This window comes from Hyperolius riggenbachi, chromosome 11 (assembly GCF_040937935.1).
Source record: "Hyperolius riggenbachi isolate aHypRig1 chromosome 11, aHypRig1.pri, whole genome shotgun sequence".
Classification (NCBI taxonomy): Eukaryota; Metazoa; Chordata; class Amphibia; order Anura; family Hyperoliidae; genus Hyperolius; species Hyperolius riggenbachi.
The window spans coordinates 106,440,450-106,467,660 of NC_090656.1; the positions used below are offsets into that span (position 1 = coordinate 106,440,450).

The 27,211-nt window shown below is 46.7% G+C and overlaps 1 protein-coding gene across 7 annotated transcripts in view; it reads right to left on the reverse strand.

Moving 5' to 3' along the window:
* Nucleotides 1-27,211, reverse strand: part of VWCE (von Willebrand factor C and EGF domains) — a 448,320-nt gene that overhangs the window by 331,363 nt on the left and 89,746 nt on the right. For all 7 annotated transcript variants that reach the window (XM_068260102.1, XM_068260103.1, XM_068260099.1 and 4 more), the window contains exons 9-14: nt 21,987-22,109; nt 18,318-18,446; nt 12,349-12,468; nt 7,978-8,399; nt 7,410-7,500; nt 7,246-7,328 (exon numbers count right to left, since the gene is read on the reverse strand). In XM_068260102.1, the coding sequence (XP_068116203.1) occupies nt 7,246-7,328; nt 7,410-7,500; nt 7,978-8,399; nt 12,349-12,468; nt 18,318-18,446; nt 21,987-22,109 (968 nt within the window). The remainder of the gene's footprint in view (nt 1-7,245; nt 7,329-7,409; nt 7,501-7,977; nt 8,400-12,348; nt 12,469-18,317; nt 18,447-21,986; nt 22,110-27,211) is intronic.

Consider the following 27,211-nt stretch of genomic DNA (forward strand, 5'->3'; position numbering starts at 1 on the left):
GGTACACCGCTCGCTCAGCCACACTATATAGCATTCTGTTCACTGTTCTGTGTCTGCTGGGAATAGTGGTACACCGCTCGCTCAGCCACACTATATAGCATTCTGTTTACTGTTCTGTGTCTGCTGGGAACAGTAGTACACCGCTCGCTCAGCCAGAGTATATAGCATTGTGTTTACTGCCACTCTGTGTACACCGCTCAGCCAGACTATATACCATTGTTTACTGACACTCTGTGTACACCACTCAGCCACACTATATACCATTGTTTACTGACACTCTGTGTACACCGCTCAGCCAGACTATATACCATTGTTTACTGCCACTCTGATTCTGCTGGGAACAGTAGTACACCGCTCGCTCAGCCAGACTATATACCATTGTTTACTGACACTCTGTGTACACCGCTCAGCCAGACTATATACCATTGTTTACTGACACTCTGTGTACACCACTCAGCCACACTATATACCATTGTTTACTGACACTCTGTGTACACCGCTCAGCCAGACTATATACCATTGTTTACTGCCACTCTGATTCTGCTGGGAACAGTAGTACACCGCTCGCTCAGCCAGACTATATACCATTGTTTACTGACACTATATAGCAGACTATATAGCATTGTGTGTACACCGCTCAGCCAGACTATATACCATTGTTTACTGACACTCTGTGTACACCGCTCAGCCAGACTATATACCATTGTTTACTGCCACTCTGATTCTGCTGGGAACAGTAGTACACCGCTCGCTCAGCCAGACTATATACCATTGTTTACTGACACTCTGTGTACACCGCTCAGCCAGACTATATACCATTGTTTACTGACACTATATAGCAGACTATATAGCATTGTGTGTACACCGCTCAGCCAGACTATATACCATTGTTTACTGACACTCTGTGTACACCGCTCAGCCAGACTATATACCATTGTTTACTGCCACTCTGATTCTGCTGGGAACAGTAGTACACCGCTCGCTCAGCCAGACTATATACCATTGTTTACTGACACTCTATGTACACCGCTCAGCCAGACTATATACCATTGTTTACTGCCACTCTGATTCTGCTGGGAACAGTAGTACACCGCTCGCTCAGCCAGACTATATACCATTGTTTACTGACACTCTATGTACACCGCTCAGCCAGACTATATACCATTGTTTACTGCCACTCTGATTCTGCTGGGAACAGTAGTACACCGCTCGCTCAGCCAGACTATATAGCATTGTGTTTACTGCCACTCTGTGTACACCGCTCAGCCACACTATATAGCATTGCGTACTCTGCCAGTCAGTGTGTATATTGCTGGGATCAGTAATACTCCACTCACCGTCAACCACTATATGAGCTCAACATGAGTTCCCCAGAGACCTCCGCTGTGAGCAGCACTCCCAACAACAGCAACAGCCAACGCCCCACGCAAGCTATAACATCCACCCCAGCAGCCAGTGGTCAGCAGCAGCCCTCCCCGGAGGAGAACGTTGTGTCCATCAGTCCGTCGCCAGAGCGATTAATGAGGGCTGCCATTGAGGAGATGATGGGGCCTGATGTGGAGGAGGAGGTCTGGCTCAGGCCAGCATCCCAAGTTAATGTTGAGGACGATGAGGGGTCTGTGTCTGGGGATGTTGGGGTGGCAGAGGTGGTGGGTGGGTCAGACTCAGGAGAAGAGTTGTATGATGAGGATGATGATCGGGACCATCTGTATGTGCCTCAGAGTCCGACCCCGGAAAACATGTTGTATCGTGTGTTTAGGTACTAAAATCTGCGTTCCCTCCCAGTAGTGTTGGGCGAACAGTGTTTGCCACTGTTCGGGTTCTGCAGAACATCACCCTGTTCGGGGTGACTATATAGCAGACTATATAGCATTGTGTTTAATGCCACTCTGTGTACACGGCTCAGCCACACTATATAGCATTGTGTTTACTTCCACTCTGTGTCTGCTGGGAACAGTAGTACACCGCTCACCCGCCACTGTATAGCATTGTGCTCTGTGTCACTGCTGACAATAGTGGTACACCGCTCACCCACCACTGTATAGCATTTCTGTACTGCCACTGTACTGCTGCCAGTCAGCGTGTACTTTAAGGATAAGTGAAATGAGGAAGAAATCCGGTGAAAGAGGGAGGGGCAAGGGAAGAGGTGTTTCCCCTGACGGTTCACGTACAGGCCACAGGGGAGCACCCAAGAAAACCCACTCAATACTGCCCATGTTGTCCAGGACAACAACCCTCACAGATCCAAAAGAACAGGACCAGATAATTACTTGGATGACCTCTCAAGCGTCCAGCAGTGGGTTAAGCAGCACCAGCACATCACGCACGAGGTCCGAGTCCTCAGCCAGTTAAAGTCTGGGCTTTCTTTGAAGACTGCACTGAGGATGTTACCATGGCGATTTGCAAGGTGTGCAAGACCCGCCTGAGCAGGGGGAAAAGTATTAACAACCTCTCCACCACCAGCATGAGCCGCCACATTCTATCCAAACATCCCACTCTGTGGGCAAACGCGGCAGGACAGGGTACCACCAGCAACACTGCCTCCCTTGGGTTCACCAGACTCACCACCAGACCCGCCTCAGCAGCAGCAGTAGCCCAGCCATTGCGTGGTTCACAACATTCACAAACATCAGACGATGCTGACACTGTCACTTTCCGGACTAGTGCTCTTGAGGTCTCCCAGTGTTCATCAAACACAACAACCAACAGCCCTTCGGTGTGCAGCGCTACGGTTGAGTTGTCTGTTTCTGAGATGTTTGAGCACAAGAGGAAATTGCCAGCAAATGACCCCCGGGCCGTGGCAGTAACAGCCAGCCAGCATAGCCAAGCTTCTGGCCTGCGAAATGCTGCCATATCGAGTGGTGGAGACAAACAGCTTCAAGGGCATGATGTCAGTGGCCATCCCACGTTACGTGGTTCCCAGCCGCTACCACTTTGCGCGCTCTGCAGTGCCTGAGTTGCATGAGCACGTGGTCAGCTAAATAACCCGAAGCTTGAAGAATGCCGTTGCCTGCAAGGTTCACCTCACCACTGACACCTGGACGAGTGCGTTCGGCCAGGGTCGATACATCTCCCTTACCGCGCACTGGGTGAACCTTGTGGAGCCTGGCAGCGATTCCTCACCTGCTACGGAGCGGGTGTTGCCCACGCCGCAAACAGCTGGATAACAACAGCAGCACCTACCTCTCTGACTCCTTCTCCTCCAACGCATCTCAAAGCTGTACCTCATCCGGAAATGCTAACCCAGCACCAGCAGCAGTAGGATCGTGGAAGCAGTGCAGCACAGCTGTTGGCATGCGTCAGCAAGCGTTGCTGAAGCTGATCTGCCTTGGGGATAAGCAGCACACAGGGGAGGAAATTTGGAGGGGAATAAAGGAACAGACGGATTTGTGGCTGGCACCGCTGGACCTGAAACCGGGCATGAAGCTAGACACCTGGCACGAACTGGCAATGTACGCAATAGAGGTGCTGGCTTGCCCGGCAGCCAGCGTTATGTCGGAACGCTGTTTCAGTGCTGCCGGAGGCATCATCACAGATCGGCATATCCGCCTCTCCACAGAAAATGCAGACCGTCTGACTCAAATTAAAATGAATCAATCCTGGATTGGAAACGACTACGCAACACTCCTGGACCCCAACCAAGTAACATGACCGATGAACATCTGGGATGGTTTAGCGTTTCCGGTCCCTGTTTATTGAACCTCTCATCTGTATTACATTTATGACTGCATGGCGGCAAAAAGCATTGCTGCTATATCCGCACGCTTTTTGTCCTCATGCAAGGCCTGGGTTGTTGTGTCTCACAAAGCGTGGCCTTCTCCTCCTGCGCCTCCTCCTGTTCCATCACGTGTGCTGCTGCTGCTGCTGGGTTACCGTTGCCGCGTGGTCCCTGTTTATTGAACCTCTTATCTTTATTACATTTATGACTACATGGCGGTACAAAGCATGCTATCCGCACGCTTTTTGTCCTCATGCAAGGCCTGGGTTGTTGTGTCTCACAAAGCGTGGCCTTCTCCTCCTGCGCCTCCTCCTGTTCCATCACGTGTGCTGCTGCTGCTGCTGGGTTACCGTTGCCGCGTGGTCCCTGTTTATTGAACCTCTTATCTTTATTACATTTATGACTACATGGCGGTACAAAGCATGCTATCCGCACGCTTTTTGTCCTCATGCAAGGCCTGGGTTGTTGTGTCTCACAAAGCGTGGCCTTCTCCTCCTGCGCCTCCTCCTGTTCCATCACGTGTGCTGCTGCTGCTGCTGCTGGGTTACCGTTGCCGCGTGGTCCCTGTTTATTGAACCTCTTATCTTTATTACATTTATGACTACATGGCGGTACAAAGCATGCTATCCGCACGCTTTTTGTCCTCATGCAAGGCCTGGGTTGTTGTGTCTCACAAAGCGTGGCCTTCTCCTCCTGCGCCTCCTCCTGTTCCATCACGTGTGCTGCTGCTGCTGCTGCTGCTGCTGGGTTACCGTTGCCGCGTGGTCCCTGTTTATTGAACCTCTTATCTTTATTACATTTATGACTACATGGCGGTACAAAGCATGCTATCCGCACGCTTTTTGTCCTCATGCAAGGCCTGGGTTGTTGTGTCTCACAAAGCGTGGCCTTCTCCTCCTGCGCCTCCTCCTGTTCCATCACGTGTGCTGCTGCTGCTGCTGCTGCTGGGTTAGCGTTGCCGCGTGGTCCCTGTTTATTGAACCTCTTATCTTTATTACATTTATGACTACATGGCGGTACAAAGCATGCTATCCGCACGCTTTTTGTCCTCATGCAAGGCCTGGGTTGTTGTGTCTCACAAAGCGTGGCCTTCTCCTCCTGCGCCTCCTCCTGTTCCATCACGTGTGCTGCTGCTGGGTTAGCGTTGCCGCGTGGTCCCTGTTTATTGAACCACTTATCTTTATTACATTTATGACTGCATGGTGGTACAAAGCATGCTATCCGCACGCTTCTTGTCCTCATGCAAGGCCTGGGTTGTTGTGTCTCAAAGCGTGGCCTTCTCCTCCTGCGCCACCCTCCTCCTGTTCCATCACGTGTGCTGCTGCTGGGTTAGCATTACCGGTCCCTTTTCCTGGAACCTCTTATATGTATTACATTTATGACTGCATGCCGACAAAAAGCATGTTACCTGTGCAAAGAAAACAGACATTTCCCGCATTTAAAAGACAGTTTTCCCTTTGAAACTTTAAAATCGATTTTCTCAAAAACTATAAGCTCTTTTTGCTAAATTTTTTTTTCCTCTTGTACCCACTCCCAAGGTGCACATACCCTGTAAATTTGGGGTATGTAGCATATAAGGAGGCTTTACAAAGCACAAAAGTTCGGGTCCCCATTGACTTCCATTATGTTCGGAGTTCGGGTCGAACACCCGAACATCGCGGCCATGTTCGGCCTGTTCGGCCCGAACCCGAACATCTAGATGTTCGCCCAACACTACTAGTGGTAGTGGCGGTGGTTCCTTCTGTATTCTGCCTTAGGGGTGCTAACCAGAGCAGCGGTTGCTACTGGTAGCCCCATCTGTTGGTCTGGATCGCATTCACCCTAGCGGTAGTGGCGGTGGTTCCTTCTGTACTCTGCCTGGGAGTGTAGGCCAGAGCTGCGGTTGCTGCTGGCTACTCCTTCTCTCTGTCTTGTCTGGTACGAACGCTTGCTGTAGGCTTGGTGTGGTAACCGTTTAGCAAGCGTTTGCGTTCTCTATTTTCGTGTTTGTGCTACATTGGTTAGTTAGGGTGGCACACTTATAACTGGGCGCCTAACGCGCGGTGATCGTGTCTTTAACAGTGCGGAGTGAGTGCGGAGTTCGCGTTTAGCTAGCGTTTGTTATTTTCTTTGACGTTCTGATCATTGTTATTTGCTGTGTCTTTCCTGCTACACTTGTGCTCTGTCTGATTCGGTCTTGTGTCACTATAGGCAATCGCCACTCTTGCGATTACGTTCCCACTTCGTTTCCGCTGTTGTGCGTTCACCGTCGCTGGGTGGCGACTAGATTGGTGGACACACATACATTCTGTTTCTGTGTTCTCTCTCTCTTTAAAGAGAGTCTGAAGCGAGAATAAATCTCGCTTCAGACCTCATAAATAGCAGGGGCATGTGTGCCCCTGCTAAAACGCCGCTATAGCGCGGCTTAACGGGGGTCCCTTCACCCCCAAATCCCCCTCGATACACCGGGGGAGCGCTTCCTGGTTGGGGCAGGGCTAACCGCCGCAGCCCTGCCCCACGCGCGTCTGTCAGCGCGTATCTCCGCCTCTCCCCCGCCCCTCTCAGTCTTCCTTCACTGAGAGGGGCGGGGGAGAGGCGGCGATGCGCCGCTGACAGACGCGACTGGAGGCAGGGCTGCAGCCGTTAGCCCTGCCTCCAGGAAGAGACAGCCAGCGACTTTTTCTACGACACACTTTTGCGGGGGGTGGGTTGGGGGTGAAGGGACCCCCGTTTAGCCGCGGGATAGCGGCGTTTTAGCAGGGGCACACGTGCCCCTGCTATTTATGAGCTCTGAAGCGAGATTTATTCTCGCTTCAGAGTCTCTTTAAGGGCTATCTTGCCCTGCATTGCTTCGACTCGTGCAATTCCCCTCTGGCATCTGTGGCAGGGCAGAGGCTGTGTTCCTCTGCACTCCACAGCTCCATCTGCCGGTGGGAATTTCCCTCTACAGGTGCATAGCACCATAGCTGGGTTCTGTTAAATTACACGCTTATGGAGGATTTCCGCAGTGTCAGCGCACATCTTGTGCGCTGACCACGGAAATAATTCCGCAATCGTTACATTGTCCTTGCAGATCTGATCACTGTGTGTTGCTGAAACCATGGAAGCGAGGCCTTATGGAGGAAATTATACCACAAACCGTATCATACAAGAACAGTAATGATGGGAAATGTCAGGAAGATTTTGATCTTTTTATTCAATCAGATTTTGGTTGGATTGTTACCACGCACCCTAAAATACATTGGAGTAAGTATAACAACTATTTTGTTTGGTTTTTTTTCTCTCTGGTTATATTGGTTTTAATATTAGTTTTAACCTCACATGGGAGCTTGCACAGAGCCTTAGCACCATCTGCTGGCCGTACTTAGCACACTCCATACAAGAGCCAAGACTGCACTCCCACTAGTTAGTCTTTAGATTTTACTTTACTCTATACAAAAGCAGCAGCAACAGCAATGTTTCCTGTATTCCCCTTCATAAGCTGATGGTGGTTGTCTATTAGATCATACTGCACTACATAACTTGGCTTTTAAGGCCATGCCACTTACCAGACAGATGCAGACAGTACAATTATCTGGGGTAATGGAGAAAAGCTCTCCTTCTGCTCTCCTTGTTCCTTTGAATAAGCACCCTGTAACAGATCAGAAACAATCAATGCAGGACTGCACAAGAAGGACTAAACACTGTTTGAGATGCATCGGAACATGCTCACCTTCACAAGATGGGCAGCAGCTATCGGAGTGAAGGACTGGATGAGAGCAGTTGGGATAACACACTCGTCTCTCACAAGTCACCTTTCCATCCTGAAACAATCACATTTAGAAAACAAGGCCTACAGATGGTAACATTATCTGTATAATCTAATTTATTTTAGAAAAATCATATTTTAATAAATACATGACCAAAATTAATACTTTTTCTTTCATTTGTTTTCTTCATCTACTTTTAGGACTTGTTTGAAAATTTGCTAAATTGATTGCAAATGGTGACCCAGAATCACTAGGAAAGTATAAGGGGCTAGAAGAAACCGAAAAGCCCTCTTACTAAAAAGCAACTCTGAATATAATTTTGACTTCTCCAACCAGAAGGCATTTGTGATAAGTTGACTTTAAGTGTGCAACTGTGATTTCCCATGATGCACCACTCACAGATATGCAAATAATCTCTTTATGCCCCTGAAAGCCAGGTACACATCCAGAATCACAGGTGTATAGAGAGAAGGTGTCTTTTTCTGAAAAAAAACAAAAAACATGCCAATAAATGTGTCAACTGGCACCTACCTGGCAAGTGCAGTCTAAACATCCTGGCTCTGTCCATTTGCTGCCTGACAACAGCAATGCCTTATTATGCCAGCAAGGGGCATACATGCCCAAGACAGTTGGCTGTCCAGTGGGGATGATTATATTCTCTTTCAGTGGCATGTGAGGAATCCCTGAGGGCATGTGAGATAATGAAGAATGACCCGTTTTGAGATGCTGAGGTGGAGGAACTGGTTCAAGCTTTGTTGTGGTTTGAGGTGTTGAGGTAGACTTTGTAGTAAACACTTCATGTGGTAACACAGTGCTGGCCAACTCTGTTCCTGAAGCAGTGGTAGCTGCCGATGTCCCAAGGCTGAGAGGTATTGGCAGTGTTGGCTTGAAAGGCATCCAGTCACTGTGCACTGCCTGTAGTAAGCTTGCAGTCTGTGTATCAATAGGAATTGCTGTGAGGTACAAAAAGAACAAATACAGTCAGATCATTTAGAAAAAAAACACTCACACATTTAATTTTGTCGTTTTAATGACCACAAAGGCCAGCAGGGTTGTTTTAGGGCATAAGTGGGTTTAGCATGGAGCAGTATCATAAGAGTAGCCAGGGGCCCCTCAAGCATTCTATAAATAACAATTCATATGGTGCAACAACCCCTGCCAAGGACATCTACAGAATGTGAGGTGTAAGCAGAGGAACAGTTTGTTGATGATTACTACTATTCAAAGCTTATATAGAAGTGATAATTACCAGCATAGCACTATTGAAGAGCTAATACTGTAGTTAACCGCCCTGGCGCTAGCTACATGCTTCCCCCCTCCCTTCGCTATCCCTCCCACCCAGGCCCGGCCCTAGACTTTTTGCCGCCTGAGGCAATTTTTAAAGAAATCGCCGCCGCCCCCCCCCACCCAAGCCGTTGTTTTGGGGGGCCGCCCGAGCTGGAGGGGATAGCGGGCAGGAAGGGGGTATTGGGCCTAGCGGCGGGGAGGGGGGTCGGACCCCCCCCTCCCTCGCCTGGGTCTCCCGTCCTCCGCTCCCCTCCAGCTTTAAAAAGGTCCGTGCTGTGGCTGCAGCTATTCGTAAGAGGCAACGGGCGGGGATTACTCACTTCTTCCTCGTTCCAGGCCAGCATGCGCTCCACTGACGTCACTTCCTGCTACGCCGCAGGAAGTGACGTCAGTGGAGAGCACGCTGGCCTGGAACGAGGAAGAGGTGAGTAATCCCCGCCCGTTGCCTCTTACGAATAGCTGCAGCCACAGCACGGACCTTTTTAAAGCTGGAGGGGAGCGGAGGACGGGGGACCCAGGCGAGGGAGGGGGGGGTCCGACCCCCCTCCCCGCCGCTAGGCCCAATACCCCCTTCCTGCCCGCTATCCCCTCCAGCTCGGGCGGCCCCCCACACACATGGACGGGCGGGTGCCGCCCCCCCAGAAGTGCCGCCTGAGGCAAAAGTTTCACCCCGCCTCATGGGCGGGCCGGCCCTGCTCCCACCCCTCCGATCGCCGCTGCGCTTTTACCCTGCAAGGAATCGCGTTCTGAATGGGATTCCCTGTATGGGCTTCCCCGTCGCCATGGCGAAGATCGCGATGACGTCACCGACGTCATCGACATCAGCGGGTGTTCCAATCCACCCCTCAGCGCTGCCTGGCACTGATTGGCCAGGCAACAAAAGGGGTCTGGGGGGGGGGCGGCGCGGCGAATCGCGGCGAATCGCGGGTAGCGGCGGCGATTGTTATGCACACGCAGCTAGCAAAGTGCTAGCTGCGTGTAGCAAAAAAAATTATGTAAATCGGCCCAGCAGGGCCTAAGCGGCACCCTCCGGCAGCTTACCCCGTGTCCAGCACGGGGTTACCGCTAAGGAGGTTAAGGAAGGGCCCCTAGCGGGTCCTTCTGGCCCAAGGGCCCCGGTGCAGTCGCAACCTGTGCATCCCCTATTGCTACACCACTGATAGCGAGCTCAGCTAGGCGTACAAGTTTAGGACCCTCCCAAGCAATAGATATGCCTTTTTGACCCTTGTTAATAAGGGTAGACATTAAAGCGGAACTGTAATGTTGTAATCAATAAAAAAAAAATATAGCACCTGCTTCTCCTCTTCTCCCTGTAATCAATGTATATATCGCCTCTTCCCGCCGCTGCTATCAAAGGAATTCTTATTTTAATTGCACTTCTCTCAAGATGTCCGTGATGTGCAACTGTTTCTGGGGCATTGCGCGTCCATTGTTTGCTGAAATCGTGCACAAGAGGACTCCAGCACTGACCATGCTCAGTTTCTCCTCTCATGCACGCAAAACTTTCATCCTGCTCGTTCGCACGGTGCCTGTGACACTAATTAAAAGTGCCTGTCGCAGAGTACATTGTCCTGCCTCGCTATCATGTCCTGTGCGTTCAGGATCAGACAGTCTCTCTCCTGCAAGTTCTGGTAAAGAAAAATGGCAATGCTGAATGAACGCGCACGGAGGGGCGGAGAAAGGGTGGAGACATGGAGCAGAGGTAAAGAATAGAGGTCACACAGGCAGAGGAATACAGGCTCTTCCTGTGGTCTTAGCATCGACTTGTAAGTCGATGAATTTAACGGCAGGAATTCGGGACAGGAAGAACAAGAATAAATATAACTACAACGCGCAGAGGTATGTGAGACTTAAGGGACATACCTAGATTAGCAAATTCCGCTTTAAATGAACATCTTCAGATAAGGATGGTCAGATAGGCTTGCACATTCAGCAACTTATTTTTAGCATCTATTAAAGGCTACAAGTCAATTTTGTGCAGTACTGATCTTAAAATCAATCCAGTTATCGACCGGGGACAGATCGGAAATGTTGGAAATTATTGATTCAACCCGTTGATCTGACAGGAAAGAGCATCATGTGTATCTAGCATTACATACCATAAAATTGAGATTGTCCAATCTTAACTCATTTACTATATTAATGAAGTATGAGGGACTGTCTAAAGTATCTGTGTATTAAATATTTTTTTGTAAAAATTGTAAAGGTTGTACAATCAAGATAACAGATTTCTTGGGCAGCTTAGACATCAGACATGAGTCAGATCTGGTATCCGGCTGTGGAATAAACATATTCCTATGTTTTGATTAGGGAAGCATGTTTATGTAATGGACAAGGACAAAGGAGATTCACCGGTGTCAGCCTATCCATTTTAGACGTTTATAACAAGAATAATCAGCTTGGGGAATCTATCCCAGCAAATTACTTTCCTTCCCATTGAGACTGAGCAGTATAGGACTAAAGGTGGATATACACTGTTCAATGTGGGCATTAGATAGATCCCTCTCCGATCATTATCTTATCAGAGAGAGATCTATCTGGTTGAATGCCTCCACACACTACACACAGATTTTTAATTGATTTCAGCATGAAATTGTTTGAAAACATGTACACGCTTGCCAGGTTTCTGAAGTGCAGTGTGGGGGCACCTCTCATCTAACCACAGCAAGGTAGTGTGCCTTCTTTGCCGGCTTTTCTTTCCTCTCTCCACTCCTGGGGCACTTCTGTGATGTAACTTTACAGAGCAAACATGTAAGGTACCTTAGGTAACCACTAGAGGCCTCTAGATTCTTAGTCACGTCACATATAAGCACCATAGAATGGAGTGAGAAAGTGGCCAGCTGGGAGAGAAGACACCAGAAGGGTGAGAGAATCGCCTACTTTTGCGTCATTCATCCAAAAATTAAATGTTGCTACCATCGCGCTCTTGATCCACTGGGAGTGACCAAAAACTTCCACCCTGACCTATTTCTAGCCGATTCAATCAAAACGATGCAAAAAGTCGACTAGATTGTGCGCCTTTCAAACCGCAAACCGCCGCACAGCCAATGTAAATTAATGTGCTTTCCCTGGGTTTCACATTAGGGCCCCTATTCAATAAAATCGTTCTTGTGAGTTTTCCCCAAGTTATATTTTTACACATAATCAGTAAAATGCATTTTAAACCACCAGCAAGCAAGTAAATATTCAAAACAATTTCAAGAGTTATCTCCAGGGAGAGAATTCAGGAGAAAATATTAATTGAATAAGGGCCTATATATGGGTTTTTTTGTTCACCAATGTATGCAATGAAAAAAATTCAGACATTGCATTTTCGGACACCTCACACATACGTTTTATTGTTTACATTTTTATGCTGTGAAAAGACATGAACATACTTTAAATATATTCACATCTGAACGTGAGTGGTGTCTGAAAAAATGTGTGCAAAAAAATCAGTGCGCAGTTTCCACACGTACATGTTTGAACCCCACCTAATTGCCTTGGTGATAGCAGTTGTCTTATAGATGTGTAGTTACTTCCTGATAAAACCATTTCATACATAGAAAATCACTCTATGTCGACATGTGGACAGCCCTACTATGTTTTATAGTTGCCTAAGTTGGAAAACTTTACCTGAGCAGCCACCATTGATTGACTGAAAGCCAGCAGGACATGAGCACATGTAAGACCCCAGTGTATTCATACAGCTTCCAGATGTGCACAACGTGGTGTTCTCCAAGCACTCATTCACATCTACAATACAAAGAGAAGCATTTGTATTCTACAGCATTGAGGAATCCAAATTGTAAAAGGTTGTAATATATAGGGATGCTCATTCGGATTTCGCGGAATTTACATTTCCAAATTTCCGATCGGAACTCAGAAATCGGAAAACGGAACTCGGAAATCGGATCTCTGTAGAAATACTGCATTACCACAACTCGGTAATTTTAGCCCAATAACAGAACTCGGAAGCATTGTACCAATTAGAGAATGCAGAGTCAACTCGGAAGTATTTGGCCAATAAGAGAATGCAAAATATGACCCAAAAAAACACTACTCGGAAATCCGAACTCGGAAATCGGAAACTGATCGGAAATCCATGAAATAGGTAATCGGCATTGGCGGAAATCGAAATTTCTGCTGAATCAGAAATCGACATTTCCGAGTCCGACCATCCCTAGTAATAAAGTTATGCGATACGACAAGTAGTAGCATAGGAAAGTGTAAATGAAACTTAACTCAGAACTTCCCCTGCATCCGTACTTGGTTTACAAAGTTATTAAAGAATCATTGGATGGCTCAGCCTACTGTCTATCCAGCAAAGCTGAATTGTGGTTGTCACACGCCCACTAGTGGCCGGACCACTCAATGCCTTCCAATCTATTTCAACACACAGACTATCCAACCTTGTGGACAATAAATGCATTGAAACCGCTGACAATAGGCAGCAGACAGACTAGGAGGGAGCGTGCAGGCAACACAAACACTCTACTACACAATATTTCAGGTACAGGGCTGACACCACCTCTGTTATGGACAGAGGACCTACTGACCATTCTAAACCTGTGAATGAAAATTGTTAAACACTCTGCTCTGGCTAAACCAATACAATACTTCAGGTAGCGAATCTTCAGAATGGCTAGGATTCTTTCTATTATGCTTAGAGCAGGTGTGTAGCTGAGAAAATGACTTTAAGTCTTTTATTGCAAATGCAATATCAATAATTGATATATGCACAGGAAATCATTAAAAGTAACAATTATGAACACAATAGCCCACATAAAATAAAAGGTTAAAAAAGACAAAGAGAATGAATATTTCAAGTTTTGGAGGAGGTATGTCCTATGAGTGAAAATCCAAGAAATTCAAAGTTCCTTTGTTTTAGAAGGAAAACAGCAGGGAGACCAGCCTCATGGTTATTTCACTGGCTCCAGTCAGATGGTAAAATGATGAACTTTTTGCTGAAACTGCTGTGGTTCTTTTATCCAAACCTGCTCTGAAGGCGGAGCTCAGGGCCAGCCCCTGGGCTGGGATGTGGGCGTTATTTTATTTTTGGTGGTACTCTCAAGTCCAAAATATGTAACATTTCCATATGTCGGACAATGTTCATCGCACACAAATAATAATAGCAAATTCACAATCCCCAAAGAATATAGATCACATTCATAGCAGACATGGATATTGTAGCAGATTCCCGTTACTGAGAAGTGGCATAATGGGGAGGAGGCTTACCGCAGCCCCATACAAGAGGGATGAAAATGACCGTCACGTTACTAGTTATCAGATGATATCATTTTCATACTTATAAGTACAGTCTTATCATAAGTCTTATCTTATAAAGGCAGAAATCATACAATACAGTTATTCTAAATATGGCCACAGGGGTGCCTTTCTTTCTGGTCTCCTGCTGGGTTGGAGCTGTGCTCAGGCTACCTCTGCCACGAAAAGGGACCAGTTGGTCCTGTTGCTGGCAGAGCTCACACTTGGCTGCTAGTGGTCTGCTAAAGGGAAACTTCTTTTGTTCCCAGTGATTAAAAAAAACAAAAACGAAACAAAACAAAAAAACATTGTCCTCTCAGGATAACAGCTGCAACCACATGAATTGGTAGACCCCATTTTTTTGTGCTGTCCTTAGACATGCAGACTGAATTGGAATCCTGAAACACAATCACAAAACCAATTGATCGTGTTTCTTCAATGTTCTAACTTGCAAGTTCCCTGTGGGCAATACTGTACTTTGAAGCTCTTTTAGTACAGTGCTTTTGAGTTCCCTTTAAACTGTTACATAAAATCCTGGTACTCCTGGTTCTCCACTCTGTAAAATGGACACCCTGCATAGTCATGCTGCACATCACTTTGAGAAGCTGTTAGGAAGGCAAAATGATATTCTGCATTGCTGTTCAGTTTTTTAAGCCCCTTATACGTTCCTAGTGGTTCTGGGTCACCATACGCTATCTGTATAGTGTTGTGTCAGGGCCCATTCACACTATGGCGATTAGCAGGCGATTCCCGCTAATCGCCGAAGTGCTAGCGCTTTTTAAAACGCTGGTGCAATAGTATGTATATGGCAATTTGCAACAATCGCCAAACACGTTACCTGCAGCATTTTTGGGCAATTTGGGAGCGATCGTGATTAACATATATAGAAGCTCTAATCGTGATCACTCCAAGAATGCATATTTTTCCAGTGATTTTTCAGCATTAAATCGCGCAAAAAAAAAAATCACCCGCACTAAACGCGTTACCGTTTTGCGCTGTTAAGTGTGAATGGGTCCTTATTGCCCCATCCCCTTCTTTAGTACCGTATATACTCGAGTATAAGCCGACTCGAGTATAGGCCGACCCCCCAACTTTTACCAAAAAATCCTGGAAAAAATGATTGATCCGAGTATAGGCCGAGGGTAGGAAATGCAGCAGCATTAATAATAAAAATAATTCCTCCTCCTCATCTGTCTAATCACAAATTGTAATTTGAACTCTCCTGTGTCACCTGTCAAGGTAAATAAGCTCATTTGAAAGCACAGGATGTTAATATGTCTGCTTCCATGAAAGCAGGAAGTAGACGCACTGCAGATGTATTGCAGGATTTTGTATCAGCTGTAACAAAGAATTGTTTTTCTTTACTATCTTAAGGTGCGTATCTTATAGAGCAGAGAGAAAGTACTGAGTTCTGCGTTAAAAGCTATCACTAATGGCAGCGTGCCCCCCTGCACTCCCCCACCGCAATGTGTAAAAAAAGGGAAAAAAAGCTGAGCAGCACTAATGATCACATAACTCCCCCCTCCCCTCCTGCTCGTGGCTATGTGTACAGTAATCTGTGCCCCCTTCCCGTTTGCCGCAATGAGTACAGTAACCCACATGCCCCTCTCCCCCGCTATGTGTAACTTGAGTGCCCACCTCCCCGAGTGCACCTTCCTTCCGCAGAGTGTAAAAAAAAAAAAAAAAAAAAAGCTGAGCAGCGCTAATGGTTGATTAACTTCCCCCTCCCGCTCGCCGCAATGTGTACAGTAACCCGCATGTCCTCCTCCCCGCTATGTGTAAAGTGCTGTAATCCATGTGACAGTCTCTCCCTGGCAGACTGGAGTGTGTTGCCAACCTTGGAATTGTCCTCCGTGTCCCCCAAGTGTCACCATATGCAGCGCAGCTTTGAGTAACTCACAGTGATCCGCGCTGTGTTCGGATGCCTCTTCCTGCCTGTCGCAGGCTCGTTGCTATGACGCCGCACGTGGTGCACGTGATTGAGTCATAGCAACGAGCCTGCGACAGGCAGGAAGAGGCATCCGAACACAGCGCGGATCAAAGTTACTCAAAGCTGCGCTGCATATGGTGACACTCGGGGGACACGGAGGACAATTCCAAGGTTGGCAACACACTCCAGTCTGCCAGGGAGAGACTGTCACATGGATTACAGCACTTTACACATAGCGGGGAGGAGGACATGCGGGTTACTGTACACATTGCGGCGAGCGGGAGGGGGAAGTTAATCAACCATTAGCGCTGCTCAGCTTTTTTTTTTTTTACACTCTGCGGAAGGAAGGTGCACTCGGGGAGGTGGGCACTCGAGTATAAGCCGAGACCCCCACTTTTGGGCCACTTTTTTGGCCTCAAAAACTCGGCTTATACTCGAGGATATACGGTAATCGGACATTCCCTCCACTCTATATAACACAAATAGGAGTGTTTGGCCAAGGTGAGTGTTCCAGTCTACAGCAGGCAGGTGGGTGCTTAGACAATTCATCTAAACACCCTTAGATGTCTGCAGAAAGCTTTAGACTGGGCAAGCAGGGGAATGTGAGATGAAATAAGGTGGTAGGGCAGGCAAGACTGCTTTGTATGATAACAGGTTTATCATACACAGTAGGGCTTGCAAGCAAGAATTAGAATAAGGCCATGCTGCTATAGACTGCTGAATCTCTGTAGTGGTAATATTTATGGAATGTTACTTATGATGGCACAGACATATTTTAAACCAGACAGAATTTTTTATAGATAACTAGTAAAAAGGCTCGCCTGTTAATAAACAGCTAGGCCGCGACCCCCTTCCCCCCCCCCCCATGTGCACAGACGCATCCCACTCGCCTGCCCTCCACCAGTTTCCAAAGTATATGCACACAGGGAGATGTTGCTTGCTTGGCAGTTGGAAAAATATGTTATTTCCCACAATGCAATGAGGTTCACAGACAGAAAACTGTCAGGTCTGGAAGCAGGGACACAGGGGCAGAGGAGGACGCAGGACACGGGGTTTATTATATAGGATATACAACTGTTTAAGAGGGACACAATGAATAAAATGGCTCATTTTTTTCTTTTTACAATATTATTTATACTTTTTTTAGGCACTTTCTGAAATGTATGACAGGTGGTGACATCTTTATTCCTGTTCATTTACTGAAAGTGTAATATACCTGGTCTCCCAGAATGCTCTGGGATAAGAATTACGCATTACTAAACAGCCTAGGTTAAACAGCACTAGAAGGGCAGGGCTATATACCAATACATTGCAATATAAAGATATAGGATAGGTCATCAGGTCATCGGTGCCTAATCAATGCCATGCAGTGCCTGACTTGGGTGCCTTCATAGACTGTAATTGTTAATTACGGCTATCGTGGCACAGCATGATTTTCAATGCAATACGGGCACTGGACCCCAAATTACATCCCCCTCCTCTGATTTGCTACAATTTCTACAACTTAGAGGGGAATAGAATTGAATGCCGCCTGGAACTTCAGCAGGAGCAGGGTGAGCTGTCTTATGGCCCACCCTGCATCCAACGAAGGAATAATACGTACTCGATATAGGAAGTGTTTATGATGCTGAAACCAGGAAAATAACCATAAAAGTGGGTATCCTGAATAATTTAATGTATTCTACTATAGGTCACTACAGTGCCTCTTTAAAGAGACTCCGTAACAAAAATTGCATCCTGTTTTTTATCATCCTACAAGTCCCAGAAGCTATTCTAATGTGTTCTGGCTTACTGCAGCACGTTCTACTTTCACCATCTCTGTAATAAATCAACTTATCTATCTCTTGTCAGACTTGTCAGGCCTGTGTCTGGAAGGCTGCCAAGTTCTTCAGTGTTGTGGTTCTGCTATGAACTCCCCCATCCAGGCCCCTCTCTGCACACTGCCTGTGTGATATTTAGATTAGTGCAGCTTCTCTCTGCTCTCTTATCTTTTACAAGCTGGATAAATCCTCCTCTGAGCTGGCTGGGCTTTCACATACTGAGGAATTACATACAGGCAGAGCTGTCTGCACTCTGCAGGAAGAAATAGCCTGACACTTCAGTGGAAGATAGCTGCAGGGGGAAAGAAACACACAAATGATCTCTTGAGATTCAAAAGGAAGGCTGTATACAGCCTGCTTGTGTATGGATGTATTTTCTATGTGTGGACATACTGTACATCAATCTACTTCCTGTTTTGGTGGCCATTTTGTTTGTTTATAAACAAACTTTTAAAAACTGTTTTTAACCACTTTTAATGCGCCGAGGAGCGGCGAAATTGTGACAGAGGGTAATAGGAGATGTCCCCTAATGCACTGGTATGTTTACTTTTGTGCGATTTTAACAATACAGATTCTCTTTAAGTACTTACCAACACAAGAGACTCTGTCTGTGCTTAGAATATACCCAGCTCTGCAGGAGCAGAAGAAGCTTCCGTAGGTGTTGTGACAGAAGTGCTGGCAGAGATGAGATGATCCTGGTCTTCTACACTCATTGATATCTGTACAACAAGAAATAAAGTCAAACCTTTTTTATCTTAAAGTGGTCTAAAACTCCGATATAACATTCAATAAAAATGTGTTTTCCTACGTTTTATTACTCATACAGTTATCATATTTGCTTTTGTGCACACCTAATATTGTCGGTTTACAAATTACAAGTTTCCAAAGTGTAGTTTTTCTTGCCCTGAAACCTGCCATTGCATTTTATTATTTTTCTATTGTAACTGCTTTTTATTATATATGAAAATCTTCTAATGAGCTATTCTGAACTATGTGTATGCCTGAAGCAGAGATAGTTTCTCAGAGAGTGTTTGTTTACATTCCAGTGTTGATACATTTGTGTTTAACAAGTAAAAAAAGATACTGTTATCTCCAGTTTGGATGCGGATTTGAAGCTGAATAGCAGGGCAAATGCTTTGTTTAACCATTTCAGTAATGTTCTGCTAGAATTTTTTCTGGGATAGTGGCTTTACAGCTGTAAGGAATCTTTTAGAGCTAAGTAGAAATGCTGACTTTCAGACCACTTTAAGGTGACAATACACTTATTTTACCATTCGTTTCCTGGCAGATGCAATCTGGATCTGGATCTGTCAGAAATCTATTGCTCCAACCTGTCCACTGATCAAATTCTGATTGATTCCTACCTAACATCTAAAGATTCTGTTGATTGGACAGGACAGAAGATTTGCATCAATCAGGGATGGGTTGAATTGGTGGCCAATCAACAGGCCACGGAACAATGCAACGCTTGTGGTTCAATCAGTTCAATAGATTTCCTGCTATTGCTAAAATCTATTAAATAACAATAAGCTTTGTGTGGTAGAAATGTGCTAGTTTTTTTACTTGTAATTGAAAAGGTCTACCCCGATGGATCGCTAAATGATGATGTGGCGCAGTTTTACACATGCTAGATTCTTGGAGAGAGACCATAGCATAAACCCCGTTTCTATGGGCGTGTGATACGTGCAATCGCCCAGGGCGCTGGATTGTTGCGGCCTGAGGGGGGCGCTGTGGCGGTGGGAGCGGGTATAATAGTAATAACTCACCTTCGATCAGCAGAATAGCTGATCCCACGCTGCTTCAATGTACTTCCTTTCCCGGAATCTGTCTCAGTAGCAGCGCCCCCTGTGATGATGTTCCGCATGTCAACACAGGGGGCGCTGTTACTGAGACAGATGCCGGGAAAGAAAGTACATTGAAGCAGCGTGGGATCGGCTATTCTGCTGAAGAAAAAGGTGAGTTATTACTATTATGCCCGCTCCCACCACGCTGCAGCACCTACCTACCTAATCTATACTGCAGCACCTACCTACCTACCTAATCTATACTGCAGCACCTACCTACCTACCTAACCTATACTGCAGCACCTACCTATCTATACTGCAGCACATACCTACCTACCTAATCTATACTGCAGCACCTATCTACCTACCTAATCTATACTGCAGCACCTACCTACCTACCTACCTAATCTATACTGCAGCACCTACCTAACCTATACTGCAGCACCTACCTACCTACCTAACCTATACTGCAGCACCTACCTACCTAATCTATACTGCAGCACCTACCTACCTAATCTATACTGCAGCACCTACCTACTTAATCTATACTGCAGCACCTACCTACCTACCTACTCTGTACTGCAGCACCTACCTACCTACCTAATCTATACTGCAGCACCTACCTAACCTACACTGCAGTCACTTACCTACCTAACCTATACTGCAGCACCTACTTACCTAACCTATACTGCAGTCACTTACCTACCTAACCTAAACAGCAGTTACTTACCTACCTAACCTATACTGCAATCACCTACCTAACCTATACAGCAGTCACTTACCTACCTAACCTATACTGCAGTCACCTACCTATCTAAGCTTTACTGCAGGCACCTACCGTTCTAACCTATACTGGCACTTACCTATCTAAGCTATACTGCAGTCACCTGCCTAATAAGCTATACTGCAATCACTTACCTACCTAACCTATACAGCAGTCACTTACCTTCCTAACCTATACTGCAGTCCCTTACCTACCTAACCTATACAGCAGGCACCTACTTATCTAAGCTATACTGCAATCACTTACCTACCTAACCTATACTGCAGTCACCTACCTATCTAAGCTATACTGCAATTACTTACCTACCTTACCTATACCGCAGTCACTTACCTACCTAACATATACTGCAGTCATCTACCTAACCTATACTGGAACCTACCTATCTAAGCTGTACTGCAGTCACCTACCTATCTAACCTGTACAGCAGTCACTTACCTACCTAGCCTATACTGCAGTCATCTACCTATCTAACCTATACTGGCACCTACCAATCTAACCAATACAGCAGTCACTTACCTACCTAACCTATACTGCAGTCACCTACCTATCTAACCTATACTGCAGTCACTTACCTACCTAAACTATACTGCAGTCACCTACCTATCTAACCTATACTGCTTTCACTTACCTACCTAACCTATGCAGCAGACACCTACCTATCTAACCTATACTGGGGGCATCTACCTATCTAACCTATACTGCAGGCACCTAGCTAATTAACACATACTGGTGGCACCTACGTAGCTAACCTATACTGTGGGCACCTATACCTGGCTCCACGGTGGGGGGGGGCGATTTTTACACCCTCACCCTGGGTGAAACTTAGCCTAGAAACTGCCCTGCTAGCAGTCAACTTGACTGGGAATGATCTAGTGAGTGTATTAAGCTTTAGACCCTGGCCTGACTTTTTCTCCAGCCTGTACACCACACTTGCCTGCCCTGACCATTCTCTCACCTAGATCCCTTCCCTGATATGTATTGTGGAGACCATAGCTGCCTCCTCTAACTCTGGCTTGTTCTCTTACATAGCTGCCAGCAGGGCCACCATCAAAAATGTTTGGGAACTATAAGTGCCTTCATGTTCTTCACTTTGCTTCATGGTAGGGCCTCCCAAGCCAGGCACCAGAATCCCTGTGCCACCTACATTTCTCTCCCCGTGATGCCCTATCGGTGGCCTAGACAGCCAGCACTAATTCCCCCCCCCCCCCTCATGAAATAGCGACTCTCTGCATCAGACTCCAAGCACTTGAGAGCTCCAGCCACAAAGGGAAACTCAGTAGGCAACCCTGGGGCATCAGGGAGTCTTGCCAGAGGACTTATTACTGGTTAGGTACTAGCTCCAGCCAGGATTTGAGCCCTGGTCACCTACCCTTAACCTGTATTATGTCAGGCCATTCAGCAGGCTCAACCTGCTTATTCTGATGCTAGTTTGCTCTCCAACCTGCAAACCCAGACTTACCTGGTCATTTGTCAGTTTTATGATCAGTCACCACCACTATGCCACTACTCATGGTGATCATTGCCATTTTATATATATATATATATATATATATATATATATATATATATATATATATATATATATAGATAGATAGATAGATAGATAGATAGATAGATAGATATATAGATATATAGATATATATATATATATATACACACAGTATACAGTATATCGGTTGTACACTGCATACCTCCACAGGTACGTCCATTGCTTTGTAGCATGAAACCTGCTCCACAAAAACACCTATAGCTGCCGTGGAAGTTCTTACAGCGGTACTGACAGACTGATCGATGTGCCAAACATTCATCAATATCTGGAAACAAAATAAAAAGTCACATATAAGGTAGCAATCAGTAACAAACATTCAAATGCACAACAGTAATCATGTGAATTAATGAACCTGTGGATTTATATAGCAAGGACTTTGGTAAACAAGATGCCAGTATATACTCGCATATAAGCCAACCCGCATTTAAAGCCGACCCCCCAACTTTTATCTCAGAAATTAGGAAAAAAAATCATTGACTCGCATATAAGCCGAGGGTAGGAAATGCAGTGACTCCTAAGTTTCAATAATCAAAGTAAGTGCCAATTAAATTAAATTACATTGCACACAGGCCAGCCTGAGCCTCACAATGCTCACACAGTACAGTTCTCCTGCCTACGTGCATTGCCCAGCCAATGGGCATTCAATGTGATAGATGGATGAATAATCCAGCCATTCAGAAGCTGCAGCAAGCTGATCTGAACTCAGAACTTCATCTCAGCTCTAAAAGATATGCAACAGCATAATAGGGTAAACTTTAAAGAAAAAAATGTCTTTGTTAAAGCTCTTACAAATCCTGCAATACATCTTCAGTGTTCTTACTTCCTGCTTTCATGGAAGAAGACATTGTTAACATCCTGTGCCTTTTAAATGGGCTTATCTGCCATGTCAGTCAACTGGCACAGGTGAGAGATCAAATTACTACTTGTGGTTAGACACTAATGAGTAGACATTAGACAGGCTAAACTCTGTAAATACTTTAGGGTGCATGTCTTTCTGTTTTCCTTTGGTCCTGTGCAAGTGTTCATGTCCACTTTCAGCTCTGCCCCCGCCCTCTTGACTGAGTGACCGGATGATGGAGGGGTGGTGGGGCACCGCAGTATTGCAGCCAGCTTGTGCATGACGAGGTTCGGATGTCTGCCCTATAGAGGATCAGCTGCTTCGAGTCCCTCCGCATTTGTTCCTCCAGCCACATAATTGGCTGAGGAACGTCTATCAGCGGGCGGCGGTGCAAGCGAGCGTTACCAGTAGTTTAATTCAGGCCGGCGGAGGAGCACTCCTCCAATCAGGATAGCTAAGAGAGAGGGACGGAGCGCTCTTAATAATAATATTGCAGAACATTACACTATGACTGTGGTAGGATTAGTTTGTGAGCTTCCCTGGGGACAGTCAGTGATATGCTATGTACTCTGTAAAGTGCTGCAGCTGAGCAGTAATAGTGCTTGAAACACAAAATATAAGAAAAAAAACCCAAAATCCTAGCCGTGTCTTGGCTCTAACTATACAATATACACAGTTCTAACTATAGACTGAACAAGCCTTATGCATTGTTAAGGCTCATACACACGGGGCACAAATGTCGCCACAAACACATGGCACGCGCATGTTGCGGCGACAGGTCCCCCATGTGTATGAGGCCCGCGCCACGAACCGTCGCCAGTCAGAGCTGTCGCCAGGCGATTGACGTGGCCAACTTCGCCGCAACTGTCGCTAGTCCGCCACGCATACTGCGTGTGTATGCGGACTATCGACAGCAACCCATATTCCATGAACGGAGCTTCCAGCGGGGGGGGGGGGGGGGGAAAGGAACCTTCGGCGACAGCTTCCACCGCATCTCTGTCCCTCTGTGCGCCGTGTGTACGGCTGCTGCACAGAGGGACCTGGCGACGAGCTGTCGCTGCTTTTTTTTTGTTTTGTCTTTTTTTTGTCTCTTGTGAGACATCTGTGCCTCGTGTGTATGAGGCTTTAGTCACACTGCAACAAATTACAGTTTTTAATTCAACCTTTTAAGCTTCAGTCAGACTCAACCTGTCTGCTTCCCAGGTTACAGAGCAATGAATGAGAGCAGGGCTTAGCTATTTAACATAATCCACCTCCTGAATACTAATTAATGTGGTGTATGAGCAAGTGACGGGGAGGTGTGTGTGTGTGGTGTGTGTGTGTGGGGTGTGTGTGTGTGTGCTTGTTGTGTGTGTGCTTGTTTTGTGTGTGTGTGTGTGTGTGTACTTGTTTTGTGTGTGTGTGTGTGTGTGCTTGTTGTGTGTGTGCTTGTTTTGTGTGTGTGTGTGTGTGTGTGCGCTTGTTTTGTGTGTGTGTGCTTGTTGTGTGTGCGTGCGTGCATGTGTCATAAACAGGGGAGTGTGTGTGTGTGCGTGCGTGCTTGTGTGTGTGTGTGTGTGTGGTGTGTGTGTGTGTGTGTGTGGTGTGTGTGTCATGCACAGGGGAGTGTGTGTGTGTGCGTGCATGCGTGTGTGTGGTGTGTGTGGTGTGTGTGTGTGTGTGGTGTGTGTGTGTGTGTGTGTGTGCTTGTTGTGTGTGTGCTTGTTTTGTGTGTGTGTGTGTGTGCTTGTTTTGTGTGTGTGGTGTGTGTGTGTGTGTGTGTGTGTGGTGTGTGTGTGTGCTTGTTGTGTGTGTGCTTGTTTTGTGTGTGTGTGTGCGCGCGCTTGTTGTGTGTGTGTGTGTGTGCTTGTTGTGTGTGCGTGCGTGCATGTGTCATAAACAGGGGAGTGTGTGTGTGTGCGTGCGTGCTTGTGTGTGTGTGTCATGCACAGGGGAGTGTGTGTGTATGTGTGTGTGCGTGCGTGCATGCGTGTGTGTGTGGTGTGTGTGTGTGTGTGTGTGCGCGCGTGCATGTGTCATGAACAGGGGAGTGTGTGTGTGTGTGTGCGTGCGTGTGTGTGTGTGTCATGCAGAGCCGGGACAAGGTCCTCCTGCACCCAAGGCTGAGACACCAAAGTGCGCCCCTCCATCCCTCCCACCCCAGCCATCACACACTGATTGCTATTAGACAAAGAGGCGCCACAGGGCCCACAACCTCCCCAACACCTTAATATCTAGTTATATGGCTTGCAGTCACTGCCATGTATCCGTTTTCTTATTTCTTTCTGCTTCAAACACAATTAGGAATGACAGCTGAATGAATTATGCGCCCCCTCCTACACTGCGCCCTGAGGCTGGAGCCTCTCCAGCCTATGCCTCGGCCCGGCCCTGGTGTCATGCACAGGGGAGTGTGTGTGTGTGCGTGCATGCGTGTGTGTGTGTGCACGCGCGCGCATGTTAGTGTCACAGGGTGGGAGGGACTGAGGAAGACACAGCCACATGGGGAGTGGTGACATATTGATAGAGGGACATCCACATAGAGTGGAAGAGTGGCACAGGCTAGGAGAGATAGCCACATGGGAGGATATTAAAACTGAGGGAAAAGCAGCCCCGCAGAGGGAAGGGACACTGTGTTGGAGAGGGACATAGGGAGGGAGAGATAATCCCATGGGGGAGGGGGTTGATATAGAGGAAAATACATGAGGGGGGAGAGGGAAGAACACACACACATAGGGACAGCCACAACGAGAGAGATACACATGGGGTGAAAAATACATGGACAGAGGTCAGCTATGTAAGAGTTAGGAGGCAAACACAGACTGAACATAGAGCTAATTTACTGTCACGAGCAAGAGGAAGCGGGGAGAGAGCACCAATATGCAGATTACCTTGTTACATCATGAGAGTGGAGAGATCACTGCTCCATCTGAGCTTATGGTAATTGTGGCACCCAGCAATCAGAGTAAGCAACAGCAGTGATCACATGATCTGCAGGCACCTGGGCCCTGGCCTGAGTTATACAAGGAGGCGCCTGGATGACTCACTAAGTACAGTACACAGGCTTATGTACAAGTGCTTATGTGTCAGACACACATTCATAATATGCCAGGGAAAGCGAGGGTGCGGAGTCAGGGAGATGCAGGAGATCATTGCTGTAGTACAAGCCTCCGCTCTGCTAGACCCCCTGCTCATACAATTTTCCCCCGCTGCATCATGTTATTATCTAAGGGCCTGTTTCCACTACTGTGGAAATCAGGCCGAATCCGCAGAGTGAATCGCACTGGGAAACTCTGCCATAGAGGATAATGCTGACGCTGTCCAAATCGCTTGCCATAGCAATTCAGCTAACACTGCAGCATTTTTCTGTGCGAGTGCCAGCGAATTCCATAGCCATGCATGGTATGGCTTCTGGGATTCGTCTGCACACTCGCAGAACAGGAAGTGCAGCCACCCGACTCGTAGGATGTGCGGCGGCTAGTGGAAACGGGCCCTAACTGTGGAGGGGGGAGTGATCCAAGAAGAGGGAGGGAGGAAAGAATTTGGAGCACCTTCACAATAGTCTCTGTCAAGCGCTGCCTCTCCTCCTGGCTGGTGCACATTCAGCAGAATACCATTGTATGCTACTGAAAACATGCTGGCTCCTCCTCCTCCTTCTCTCCCAGCAGTTCCTGGGCTAGACTAGTTAATGTAAGTATATGTCAGACGATGCGGTGGGGTGATTGTTATGTACTTTGACAATGCACCCCCATGTTGTTTGAAGAGGAAGTCGCCCAGGGCATGTACCTTGCATGCACCCTTACAGATATGCCACTGGTATTACCTAAGGTAGGGAGAACCAGTAATTTCGAAGGAGGGCATATAAATTTGTAACAAAGCTAAAGAGTAAGGAGCGCAATACACATTTTATATTTATACCTAATCTGTTTTTTTGGGGGCTGAAGTTCACATCTGGTCTTTTTTAAGCCTGCCATACACTAGCAGACGTTCTTCTGACGTGTCCAAAATTGCCCCACAGTTACATAGTTAACCACCTCAGCCCGCAGATGTTTTCACCTCTAGGACAGAAGCAATTTAACCCTGTCAGTGCTCTTTCCATTCATTGCCAATAACTTTATTTTTACTTATAACAACAAAATGATCTATATCTTGTTTTTTTCTCCACCAATTAGGCTTTCTTTAGGTGGCACCTTTTGCTAACAGTTAATTTATTCTAAATAAAGTGTAGAGAAACCGAGAGCCCAATATAGTGTAGTATGTTCAGCATAAATGAAGTAAAGGTTATCGTGAGAAAATTATACTCACAAACATGGGTTACCACACAGGCAACCACTGTATAGGCAGGTGAGGAGATTAGACCTGTCCTCACTCAGGGATAAGAAGTCGCTCTCTGTAGATGCGAAAGGGGGTAGATCACCCCTCCACCAGGGGTGGACACGGTATAGCAGTAGGAGAACAGAGGCGCCAGCAGGATAAAAGTGGATAAAAACTTTAAAATTTGCTGGGAGGAAGTGGTGGACTTACCTCCATAAAGCAGACACGAAAGACTGTCT